The sequence below is a fragment of the Ovis aries genome, chromosome 17, assembly GCF_016772045.2.
Source record: "Ovis aries strain OAR_USU_Benz2616 breed Rambouillet chromosome 17, ARS-UI_Ramb_v3.0, whole genome shotgun sequence".
Taxonomy (NCBI): Eukaryota; Metazoa; Chordata; class Mammalia; order Artiodactyla; family Bovidae; genus Ovis; species Ovis aries.
The window spans coordinates 50,553,592-50,566,655 of NC_056070.1; the positions used below are offsets into that span (position 1 = coordinate 50,553,592).

General features: G+C 44.2%; 1 protein-coding gene across 1 annotated transcript in view; it reads right to left on the minus strand.

The window, feature by feature from the left end:
* The window catches only part of TMEM132B (transmembrane protein 132B), a 403,125-nt gene that overhangs the window by 228,774 nt on the left and 161,287 nt on the right, over positions 1 to 13,064 (minus strand). The window contains 3 exon segments of the mRNA XM_027980250.3: positions 7,909 to 7,954; positions 7,957 to 8,161; positions 8,163 to 8,800. Of these exon segments, the coding sequence (XP_027836051.2) occupies positions 7,909 to 7,954; positions 7,957 to 8,161; positions 8,163 to 8,800 (889 nt within the window).

Sequence of the window (13,064 nt, forward strand, 5' to 3'; positions counted from 1 at the left end):
AAAGGTCGACAACTAATAGGTGATCACAAAATATTTGCTCCATCAATAACAGCTAGATTTCAGCCTGCAGGCTCACCTATCCCATAGTCATCAACTACATTTTCTACCTCCGACACTTCTGATCTCCCTTCTGCCCAGTGCTGAAATGAAGGAAGATGGTCTCTGCAGTCAGGGAATCTAGAAAGCTTTGAGGTAATTGACATTCTCAACCTGGAACATATATTAGCAATACTAGGTACAAAAGAAGTCCCTGAGGAAGTGGTGTAGACAGGAAGTGATATCCATGACAGAGAAAAAGGACCTCCATGGAGGGGACAGAGGCTGACCAGGAGGTGATACTTCCTGGTGTCTCCTTGATCCCATGGATGAGAAAGTCTTCAGCAGCCAGTTTTCCCAAAGCCTGGTCCTGGGTCTGCAGGTGGTCCTGGTGTCGCACAGACATGGCTCAAATAGCAAGAAGTCACAGAGGGAGACAGTCATCCCCTCCAGGATCTGTGATGATGTACGGGAGAAAGTTTCCGTGGCCATCACCTCTCTGCAGCATGTGCTAAACCTCCTTTCAAGCAGAAATCCAACCTCAGGTTGCTTCCACAGGTGATGACTCAGCACTTAGCAGTGTTGTGTTCTTTGCTGTTGTTATTACTGTGACTTATCTTTATAATACTCTTTCATGTAAACAAATAATACTGATTTCTATTTATGGTGACTGATGTAAGGTATCCTTTTAAATGTGTTTATGTAAGTTTTCAGTGATTTCATTTAAAGAAAAAGAGCAAATAAAAATTGCACAAAGGCACGTGGATATGACTTAACTTACGATGGCAGGATGTGGCAGCATCTGACATGACCAAAAAAAAAATCCTAAAGGGGATGTGTGAATTACCAAGGTTTAGACTACACTGGCACTGCCTACAGTTCGACTAGAAATGACGAATCCTTAGTTGCATCACGAAGAGTTTTTAGTTGTGGTATGTGGGATCTAGTTCCCTGACCAGGCATCAGACCTGGACCCCCTGCATTGGGAGTGCAGAGTCTTGACCACTCTTGACCACCAGGGAAGTCCCACATGCCACAACTAAAGATCCTAGGTACCGCGACTAAGACCCAGCACAGCCAAATAAATAAATAGAATCATTTTTTTTAAAAAGGGAAAAATGATTAATCCTTTCTCACACTGTAGCCAAGACAAAACCTCTGCCAGAAGCAGATCTCCAAGTGTCCCAACCTTCAGTATTTATGAAATTCCTATTTATTTATTCCATGAATTCATACAGTCTTGACAATTCACACCCTTCATCCAGGAACAGTGCTTCACAACATTTCCAAATTCACTCATTCATTCACCCAAAACATATTTCTTGAGCACTTATTCTGTGCCAGACAGTACCCTGGGTCCTTAGTGCACATCAAAGAACAAAGAAGGCAAAAGTCCCTGCCCTCAGAGGCCTCACATTCCAGCAGGAAGAGGTGAGCCATAAATGGTGATATATTATGTCATTAATATAAATGGTAAAGTATGTCCAAAAAATCAGAGCAGGGCAGGGGGCCACAGGGGAGGTCAGATCATGTTGGGCCTATGGGCCCATAGGAGAACTTTGGCTTTGCTCAAGACAGCAGGGGGCAAAGGTGGAGGCTGGGAGACCTGTCAGGAGGCCAAGAGAGGACCCTGGCTTGACATGGAGGGAGTTCAATTCTGGATACTATACAGGAAAATCCTACCAGACATGTAAGTGTGGATGACCCAGAAGAACTGCAGAAGAGCCTGTCAACCTGCCCAGAAGTGCCCCTCCCGGGAGACAGCCTCTCTTGTTGAATGCCTCTACTGATTGGGAGCTCATCACTTCTAGAGAAAACTCAAGATTTGCTGATAGCTCAAATGGAGGGGTATGTATCAGAGAATGGCAAAAGTCAATCTGGTGATTAGACATTTGGCCTGAGCAACAAGAAGCATGTGGTGGCAACAAATGAAAGCGAAGAATCTGACTGAGCAAAGCTGATGCTTCATATATAGCCACTTAAAGTATAAACAGCTTTAAGTGTCATAGAAATTGTGACACAGAGAAGTTAAGTAACCTGCCTAAGGTCACCCAGCTGGCACCCGGTACCTAAGCTGTCTGGCCCCTGAGTCTACAGTTTTAACCACTGGGCTCCACTGCCTAGCAGGATGAGAGGTCAGCCTGGGAGGTTCTCTGTGAAAGCCGAGAAAGAGCTATTTTCATAAATCAGGATAAAGCTTCTCAGGATCACTCTCGGCCTTGGAGACATTACAGATGGAGTGGGAAAACTTTCATAATATGTCAGCCTTTCTTGGTTCAAAAGACTTACCCTGGATCCAGCCTAGCAGCCCACAAACCCTCCAAACCCCACTTTTTAACCCTTTGCTAACAGGGTCTTAGGGACTTCCCTTGTGGTCCAGTGGTTGAGAATCCACCTTCCAATGCAGGGGACACCAGTTCGATTCCTGGTCAAGGTACTAAGATCCCACATGCTGTGGGGCAACTAAGCCCACGTGTGGCAACCACTGAGCCCCCTGGGCACTGCAATGAAGAGCCAGTGTGCCCCAACTAAGACCCAATGCAGCCGAATAAATAAATATTTTTAAAAAGAAAGAAAGAAAACTCTGCAACGTTAAATTTGAAATAACAAATAAATAAAAGGCTTTTCAATATATGGTTAGTTTTAGATATTAGCGTTTAACAGAGTCTATCTGTGTTAGAGAACAACCAATTCAACTTTTGTTCAGACTGGCCCCAATACAATATGCAGTCAGAAACAGCAATGTAACACATGAAAATTGCACACACCTGTCCCCTGTCCATACGTCTTCAATTCTGAAATTATCTCAGTGAATCTTGTGCACATTCACACTTTGACCTGGGGTTTCATCTGAGCCAGAATAAAATATGTCACATTTCATTCATAAAAGACACGATTAAAACAGACAATCAGTTATGTTTGGAAATAACACATCCCCTACAGCCTGAAAACAGTGTTTTATTTTTAAGAGCCTGAATATACAAAAAGACAATAGCCAGACCATCTATGACAAGAAAAGTCTGACCCACAACCTTGCAGCAACCAAGCCAAAATGCCAAACCACAGCCTCAGCAATAGTCAGCCCAGAAAGGCCTGAAGCTGGTCCACGATTGCCAGCTTCCCTGTTGACAGCCTCTGCTTCCAATTCGAGGTCAGCCAGAAAAAGCCAAATATGTTTCCCAAACTAGTCACATAAGATGCTCACTGTTCGGGAGCCCCTCCAGCTTCCCCATACTGACAATCAGAACAGAACTTTCCCACTTCCTTGTCTGCTCTTGGGTCTTTGCCAAACGTCAGTGCTGGTGACTGACTCCCTAGCAAAAGCAAGCTCTGGAAAAATAACCTCTGTTCTCATCTAGGTGATCTTCATTTATTTCCACAATTTTAGTGCCTTCTTCTCTGGGGCTTCCCTGGAGGCTCAGCTGGTAAAGAATCTGCCTGCAATGTGGGAGACCTGGATTCGATCCTTGGGTTAAGAAGATCCCCTGGAGAAGGGAATGGCTACCCACTCCAGTATTCTGGCCTGGAGAATTCCATGGACTACAGAGTCACAAAGAGTCAGACACTCCTGAGTGACTTTCACTTTCACTCTTCTCTGGCCATAAAGTTCAGTGTAAGAAATAATAGTCGGACTTCCCTGGTGGTACGGTAGAAGAAAACCCACCTACCAATGCAGGGCATGCGGGTTCAATCCCTGGGAGGATTCCATGTGCTTCAGAACAGCTAAGCCTCTGTGCCAAAAACCACTGAGCCCACACTCTAGAGCCTGCAAGCCACAGCTACAGAGTTCCCAGGCCTAGAGCCTGAACTCTGCAACAAGAGAAGCCACTGCCAGGCACACCACATGAAGAGGACCCCCATTTGCATGACTAGAGAAAGCCCGTCTGCAGCAAGGAAGATCCAGCGCAGCCATAAATAGATGTTATTTTTTAAAAAGAAATAAGTCGTCTGTATTCAATACCCTGTAATAGCCTATCATGGAAAACTCTGAAAAAGAATATGTACATATATATGTATGTATGTGCGTGCACATGTGCTAAGTCGCTTTAGTCCTGTCTGACTCTTTGCAACCCCATGGACTATAGCCCGCCAGGCTCCTCTGTCTATGGGATTCTCCAGGCAAGAATACTGGAGCAGGTTGCCATTCCCTTCTCCAGGGGATCTTCCCGATGCAGGGATTGAACCCACAACTCTTAAGACTCCTGAACTGGCAGGCAGGTTCTTTACCACTGGTGCCACCTGGGAAGCCCCGTGTATGTATTTAGGTATGTATGTATAACTGAATCATTTTGCTATACACCTGAAACTAACAAAACATTGTAAATTAACTATACTTCAATAAAGAAATTAGAATTTTATCCTTGTATAGGAATGTAATTGATATTGATACACCAGTTTTTAAAATTAAGTTCACTATATAATTTACATGTGAATAAAGCTTCTGTAAGCAAACAAGCAGAAAGAAACAATAGTCATATGTAGGAAAGCATGACGACAAGAAACTCTAGATGGTGACCCAGCAAGATCTGAAAGGTAAAGCTCAGTCTCCACCTAGACAAGTAGAACCATCCAAAAGAGTGTTTTCAACTCCTGCATGCAGACCCACACACCAACCCCACCACTTCCCCACTGCACGGCTTCCAACAGGTAACACCTAACCTCTCTGAGTCTCAGTTTCCACATTCATAAGATGGACACGAATCCTTTGTATGCTGCCTGTGATCACATGAGAGACACAATTTGAGCCTGGCACAGTACACATAATTATTTAAAAGCATCAATTAATCATATGAATTAAACATAATAGCATCAATTATAGTATGTAAATAATTGTATCTATAAACACTTACTGAACACCTACAAGGTGCCAGGCACTCTTCTAACTGTTTTACATGAAGCAACTAATTCACTAAATAATACCAGTGATGCTGGAGGAATGTTTCACTTCCTTTTTCAAAACATTTATTTAGTTGGCTGTGCCAGGTCTTGATTTCAGCATGAGGGAGCCTCAGTTGCGGCATGCGGGATCTAGTTCCCTGACCAGGGATGGAACCTGGGCCCCCTGCACTGGGAGCGTGGAGTCTTAGCCACCAGACCACCAGGGAAGTCCCTGATGTTTCATTTCCTATGATGCACTCACTGACCACTTCTGTCTCCCTGACACCCACAGTGAATGAGTCGGTGATGTCTGCCTTCAGAGGTTAGAATTTAGCCCCTCTTCTAAGCATTGTTTTCCCCTTTTTCCAATACTATATCAGGAGTTTCAAAATGCTCACAAGAACCAGATAAGTGAGTGCAATGGGCCGGGCATGGTGGGGACTGGAGTGAGCCAGGCAATGCATGATCCATCTAAAGCGGGAAGCCACTCCTTAACTACAGCCAACTGTAGCCAAGTTACCAAATCTTCAGAACCTTCCAAGAAAATGATATGTGAGATCTCCCTATTGTCAGAGGTTGTCAACTCTTTTAAATATTTTAAGGAATGCCATATGAGATTAAAAAAAAAACCAGCACACATCTCTGGATTAGACTTGCTATGACCATCAGTTTACAAACTTTAAACTAAGTGCTTCTCCTTTGGGACAGTTTCAAGGCCCCACAACTAAAGGCTCCTGGGTAGTATTAATATTTCCTGAAGGCTGACAGTTCATGATTTGACCTTTCAGGGCAGTCAGCACGTTAGAGTTCATTCAGCTCTAAAATTAACTTCTGTGAGCAACAGAAAACTTGAGGGGTTTCTACTTAGCACCAAGATGCCACTTCAGGAGCCTCTACATTCTGGATCTTCCTCCGGTCTCAGCAGCTTCTCTCTCCCTAAACTGACCCTCAGCTCTGACATGACTGAGCCATGCACAGTCTGGGAGGTGCGGCAGCTGCCCCCTCCTGTCTTCGAAAGGCAGTTGTGGGGGTGAAGGGCACAGGCTCTACAGCTTGCCCACCAGTAGGTTCACACCCACCACTCCCTAGCTGTGTGAGCTCAGGCAAGTTACTCAACCTCTCTGTGCCTCAGAAAAATGGGGATGATGATACTTGCCTACTTGAGTTGTTTGTTGTCAAATTCAGTGAGTGAAGGAATGTAAATCACTTAGAATGTGGTCTGGAGCATTCTAAGTTCTCAGTGAAAGCTATCTAGTACTGTGTGCGCCATTGTGCTGGCCTGAAATGCTTTTCTCAGCCAGGTTCCCAGACTTTCCCAACCACCAGGGCATCTGCTCTCCCTTTCCTTGAAATTCTCACTCAATAACATTCTCTCTACACCCAAGATGGCAAATAAGCTTAGTCTGAAATGTCATACCCTCTCCCTCACATGAATTGGTGGGGGCTGCGTGGAGTCCTGGACTCAATGTGGCAGTATATTAGTAATGTCTGCCATGGCAGAGGGAGTACTAGGTGCTGCAGTTGATTGGTCATGTCTGCCTTAGGAGAGTAAGTGGCAGGAGAGCAGAAGCCATCCCTATGCCATTCTTGGTCTATAGTGAGCAGCTGGCACTGCCTGGCATTGAAAGAATCTCTGCAGAGCAAGAGCTGGGTTTTAGACCAGACCAGCCCCATCACTGAAGTGAATAGCACAGGGTTGGGTCCACACCCAGTTCTGAATCAATTTTACCACCAAGACTAACTCAAGGGGCTTCAAGTAAGAACCCTACTTCCTGCAGGCTGCTAAACCCATTTGGGATCTACCAGAGTATTGGGATCCTCTTGGCGGGTTCTGAACAAGGACACCTCCAGACAAGTGTGATCTGGGACATCAGCCTCCGTCAGAATCAGAAGGACCACCCTGGACTCATGATTAGTTCTTATTTTTCCTCACCTGCATCCAGCAAAACGAAGCCCCACCTGCACTGCAGTTTAGATGTCTACCAGCTCAGATCTGGGGATGAGGAAACAGCCACAGCCTAACATTCAACGAAGACTCTCCATGCACCAGGCACTGTTCTAAGAACTTGATTAACTTGAGTAATCCTCACAACCACCCCCAGGAAATAGATCCCGTCATTATTCCCATCTCACCCATGAGGAAGCTGAAGCCCAGAGAGGTTGGGTGAATTGCCCCAGGGCACACAGCCGGTGCGTAGCAGAGCCATGCATTCTACTGCTACCCAGGGACCTTTGTGAGCAAAATAAGCTAAAGACAGATTTGTACCTTCAGCTCAGAGAAGTTCCCCACTTTCTGCAATCCTAAAACCAAGTCTTCATCATACAGATACAGCAGCTGCTTTACTTTGACAAAGGATTCTTTACTGATTAAAAACTAAGAGGAAGGATGGGACTTCCCTGGTGGGCCAATAACTAAGACTCCATGCTCCCAATGCAGGAGGCCCAAGTTCGATCCCTGGTCAGGGAACTAGATTCCACACACTGCAACTAAGGGTTTGCATGTCCCAACTAAGACTCAGCACAGCCAAATAAATAATTTAAAAAAAAAAAACTGAAAGGCAGGAGACATTGTCTCAGAAAACTCCTTTATGGATTTAGAAATTCATTTACAAGGTGTCCACTTCTGGGCATTCATTCTGGGATTCTACCTCACACATCAAAGAGGGAAGTGAGAGGTTCAGAATATCAGATGAGAGCCTGAAAGGGACACACTTGGACCTCACAGCCTGAATCACTGCTTTCCAAGCAGATATTTCAATCCTGGCCTCATGACAGAATTAGTTAGGGAGAGCTTGGAAAACAGAGATGCCCAGAGCCCGTCCCCAAATGCTCTGCTTGAGGCTGTCTAGTCTGCTGGCTTGCACTGGTCTTATGTTTGTAAGTTTCCTCACTGTGGTGGAGGAAACTTACAATCAACAACCACTTGATAGAATAACAATTCACTGAGGACCAACAGTGGACTTCCAGCCCATCCAACCCTGCAGGGCCTCTTACCTAAGAGTGAAGTGGTCTGCCACGGAGGCACTAGTCAGGGGAGACCAAAGGTGGCTGTGTCCCCTTCCCGGATGAGGTTCAGAGGCACAGAGAGGACGACATTCTCATCCAGGTTCAGCAGGGACCACCGCAGATCGTCTTGGGTCGGGTAGACCACGACACTCCCAATCCTCTCCCGGGCTGGGGGTGCCGGCGGGGGGCTGTCCTGACCCGAGTGGATGTTATTCTCCCACTTGCCATCCTCTTCCAGGGGGACACTGACCGGCCAGATCAGCCGGGTAGAGCGCGAAGAAGAGCTCCATGGCCGTGCCGCCGAGCAGGGCTGGGATCTCCTCCTCAGGCTCCAGGTCCAGCCCGGAGCTGAACCACTCAGGCAGCAGCTCCAGCTCGGCCACACACAGCCCCGGGGTCCCTTGCAGCCGACAGCTGGCCGCCACTTCCCTGGCCTCGGGGAAAGCAAACATCTTGACACAGGGTAGTTGTTCCACAGGGTCACCATCAGCCCAGCCCATCCCAGTGATATAAAACAAGGTCTGCACTTTGGGTCTGTTGGAGTAAATGGAGCTATCGAGGATGTGGGCTTTCACCTTCCAATTAAAGGGAAACTGGCCCACGTGGCCAAAGGATGTAGAAGTCAGCATGAGCTCCCAGGGGACTGTCTTTTCCACTGAAAATGGACCATAGCTGGCATTGACAACTGGGGGTCTCCTGGCTCGGTAGATAAAGAAAGACTCCACCCGGGTCTGCAGACTGGAGTTCCGCGTGATGTCCTGGTTGGCCTCTTTAAGAAAGAAGGACTCCTCTGCGTTAGAGATGTGGAAGCTCGTGGGAAGGTAAGCGGGGAGTGAGGAGAACCTCTGCAGGCTGTCCACGATGGCTCGGCTCTCCATCACTGCACAAGAAAGGAAAGGAAGATTGAGAACAGAGTCCGGATTTAATTAACGCAGTGCAAGCGCCACCCACCCACCCCCAGCACACTGCCTACTGGCCACACGCATCCGTCCCCTGGGTCTCATAACTGTGGAATTCCTTGCATCACATAAAGTGTGTTCTAAGGATCTTCCAAAATAACCAAGGCAGAGCAGGAAGGAGCCCCCAGGTACGACTGACCCAATCGCCCTGTGGCTGAATTACACCCCCAGAGGGAAAACATCACACCCTCTTGTTCTTGCAAATATCCAAACTCAGAGGATCATGGTCGACTCTGTTGTAATCACCCCACAGAGAGTAGGCTGCCTACCCAGCCCACCACACAACCAGGCATCGGACTGTTGTTGTATATGAGGTGTTGATGCTTTTATTTGGTATTTACACTTCTTCCTGTCACTCCTGGATGGGATGTGTGCAGGGACATTGAGACATCTCCTTATTCTTTCTGAAATGAGGGTGAAGCTATGGTTCAGCATTCCTACTTCTAGAAATCTCTCCTTCTGAAACATGAGTGAGAATGCATAAAGATCTGTTTATCTACAAGGATGTCCCCTACAGCATCCTTTTGAATTGCAGACAAAGTAAAGAATGTGTAATATATGAGGGACTTCCTTGGTGGTCCAGTGGTTACTTCGTGTTCCCAATGCAGGGGGCCCAGATTCCATCCCTGGTCAGGGAACCAGATCCCATGTGCTGTAACTAAGAGTTCACATGCAGCAGCTGAAGAGCCGACATGGTATGATGAAGACTGAGGATCTGGTGTGCGGCAGCTAAGACCCAGCACAGCCAGATAAATAAATAAAAGTATTTTTTTAAAAAACTGCTTAAAAAAAAAAAGAACATATGTGCTAGAGTGAGCAGGCTGGATCTAAATCCCAACTCTGTCTCTTCTTCACTGAGCAACTTCGGGCAAATTACTTAACCTGTCTGTGCCTCAAATGTCTTCATATAAAGTAGAATATAAATATAAACTATAATAAGGATTAATGAGTTAATAAATATGAAGAACCTAGAACAGTGCTGACTCACAAACACGCTCAACCTTTTCCAGCTACCATGATTATTATTTATCCATTTAAACCACTCCAAAGGTTTATTAAGAGGAGATTGGATAGACTATACACTTTTGCAGAGGGATAACAAGCAGCGGTGAGAAAAATGAAGCCCAGTGGGACTTCCCTGGTGGTCCAGCAGTTAAGATTCCATGCTTCCAATGCAGGGGGTACAGGTTTGATCCCTGGTCCCACATGTGGCCAAAAAAAGAATAATAATAAAGTTAAATTTAAAAAAAGAAAAATGAAGCACAACTGTATCAGTATATTTGAAAAAAAAAGTCACAATATGTCATTAAACATCAACAGCTATAATCGTAACTCATATAATCCTATTTGGATAACTTTTTAGGATTCTATTTGGATAATTTTTTAGGTACATATGTAAATGTACATATATTCATGTGTGGTTTCTATAGAATCCAAAAAGGATTTTTGAATTTTATCACCAATGTTTCTCCTTTCTTAAAATTTATCACAATAACCGTGTGTTATACTTTGTTAATTAAAATACATATAAATATATACATGTATACATGTGCATGCATATATGTATATGTGTGTGTGTGTGTGTGTTTCTTTCAAATGGCAAAACACAGAAAGCAAAGATCCAAGATTTTTCAAAGTGAAGACAGCCCACCAGGAACCAGGGTCAGCAAATCAAGCCACAAATAGACAGGGATTCTTCCTTGCTCTGAAACAAACCTCTGCCCCTGGAGCCCAGCTTCCAACCAGAGCAAGAAGAAATAAAGCTGGCAGCAGTGTTTAAAATGCAGCATCATCAGAGGATAAAAAGTAAATAAATACTCCATTGACTCCAACTCCTGGTTGGAGTTTTCTGCAGCCATTACAAATTCTACAAAATACAGCTTTCTATTGACTGAAATAATTTTGGACCTTTTCAGGGCTCTCCTTGGTGAGCTCTCCTTTCCAAGAGAATGATAAAATTGTAATTAGGAGATTGTGAAGCAGACACAATCATTTCAGAGCTGACGCATCCTTGCACCAAGAAGGTGTTCAGAAGGCAAGTTCTCTGCACCATCTCACTTACATGCAGAATCTAAAACAGTCTGATTTGTAGAAGCAGAGAGTTGGATGGTGGTTGCCAGAGGCTGGAGAGAGAGAGGAATGAGGCAGGATGGGGGGTGCTAAAGGGTACAAAGTTTCAGTTAAACAAGACGAATGCCTTCTAGAGAGCTAATGCACAGCAATGTGATATAGTTAACAATCCTGTATTGTACATTGTAATTTGCTAAGATAATGGATCTTAGATTAAATCTTTCCTATACACACACACACACACACACAAGAATGATAATCAGGAAGAGGTAATAGATATGTTAACTAGTTTGATTATGGTGATCACTTCACAATGGTTACATATATCAAAACATCAAATTGTACACCTTAAATATACTTTGTATAGATCAATGATATCTCAGTAAAGTTGTGGGGGGCTAAAAGAAGAAGAAAGAAAGAAAAAAGTAAGTTCTCAAGTGTCATCAATATGGCCAGTCCTGGGTCAAATTAATTACTAGAGAAGAGTTATTTTTTATTCATTTCTCTAATTACCTATCTAAATATATTTACTATTCACTTACTGTGTTCCCAGCCCTTATATGGAAGTCACAGGAGCAAGACAGATGTGGTTTCTGCCCCCAAGGAGTGGTCAGATTTTGGAGAAAAGCATGGCTAACCTACACAAAGCAATTATAAAAGTGAATAGGACTTCGCTGCTGGTCCAGTGGCTAAGACTCCATGCTTCCAATGCAAGGTGCCCAAGTTTAATCCCTAGTTGGGGAACTAAGATTCCACAAACTTCGTGGCATGGCCCCAGAAAATAAGTGAACATTCAGACCCTTCAAAATGATCACCCAGTAATTCTCTACCTAGGAATTCACGTGACGGAAAGAAGAGGTCAAGAAGGAGAGTCATGTGCAAGCGTCATCGCAAGTATGACTTACAGCCGCAACACACAGGAAACAGCCTAACAACTCATCATGAAGGCACTGATCCTATAAATGATGAAAGTCTGACTCTACATGAGATGTTAAGAGATCACCATAACCACGGTCTCAACAAATATGTAGTGTCGTGAGAAAATCCTTACATCTTCAGTGAAACAGCAGTCATCAAATCTTGTTTTACATGATTTCAAATGTTTAAAATATTTTGTAAGTAGTAAATATTGTATGTACACAACACAGAGACATGCATAAATGCGTATACAGTGCATTTGCCCAGACTTAGATTTCCTCCAGAATGCTTCCTGTAGATTGGGTGGTGTTTGGATCAAAGATGGAGGAGGAAGAGGCGACTCTGAAGAATGAGCTTCAACCAAAGGAAAGTCTTAGCTGTTGCCGCCACCAAGGGGCAATTTGTATTTTGACAACGACAAGCAATGCAGAAAGACCATCCCAGATGAAATTTAAATTATTTTTTGGTTGGTTTATTTCCCCACTCCTAACTAAGAAGTTAAATTCTTGGCGAATTCGCCCATAAATCAGCTGGCAACAAGGGGAATCTGTCTTCCACAGCCTGACAATATCCTTCAGTAGATATGGGTGGGCACACAGCTGACCAGATTTGGAAAGAGACTCCAATTTTACCTTCCCGTAAAAATCTATGGGAAGCCTAAGGCAAGGTTTAAATTCTGGCTTATTTACAGATAGGGAAAAGGAAATTAAAATAAATGTAAATTTTAACATGATCTGTTTCCATTGTGGATTAGTTTTTTTCCATTATCATTTATATTGATATTTTCTGTCTCTCAAAAATTGATTTATAAGAAATTTAAAACTGTGCTTTCTCTCTTCTTTATTATGGCCAAAGCTTGTATTTCATCCAAAATAGCAGTGTGAGTTTACAATCCTGTCCCACCATAACTCAAGCAAAATGCAATACAAATTTTGTCTGAAGGCATCTATGGAAAACCATAAACATCGGCTGCCAGATCCTCATTTTTGTTCTCCAACTAGATTGCAACAAAATATGATATGTGAATTTAGGAGCATTTTATGGAGTCATGAGACTGTGTCCTTACAAAAACATCCAGGATCTGAGAAGCTAACATGCCTCCCTTCGGTCCCCTAACATCATATAGTGGCCCCATTCTTCTTCCCATTGGCAGGCAGACCATGTGGCCGGAGGTCTGGATGTGAAATAAGACCCTAT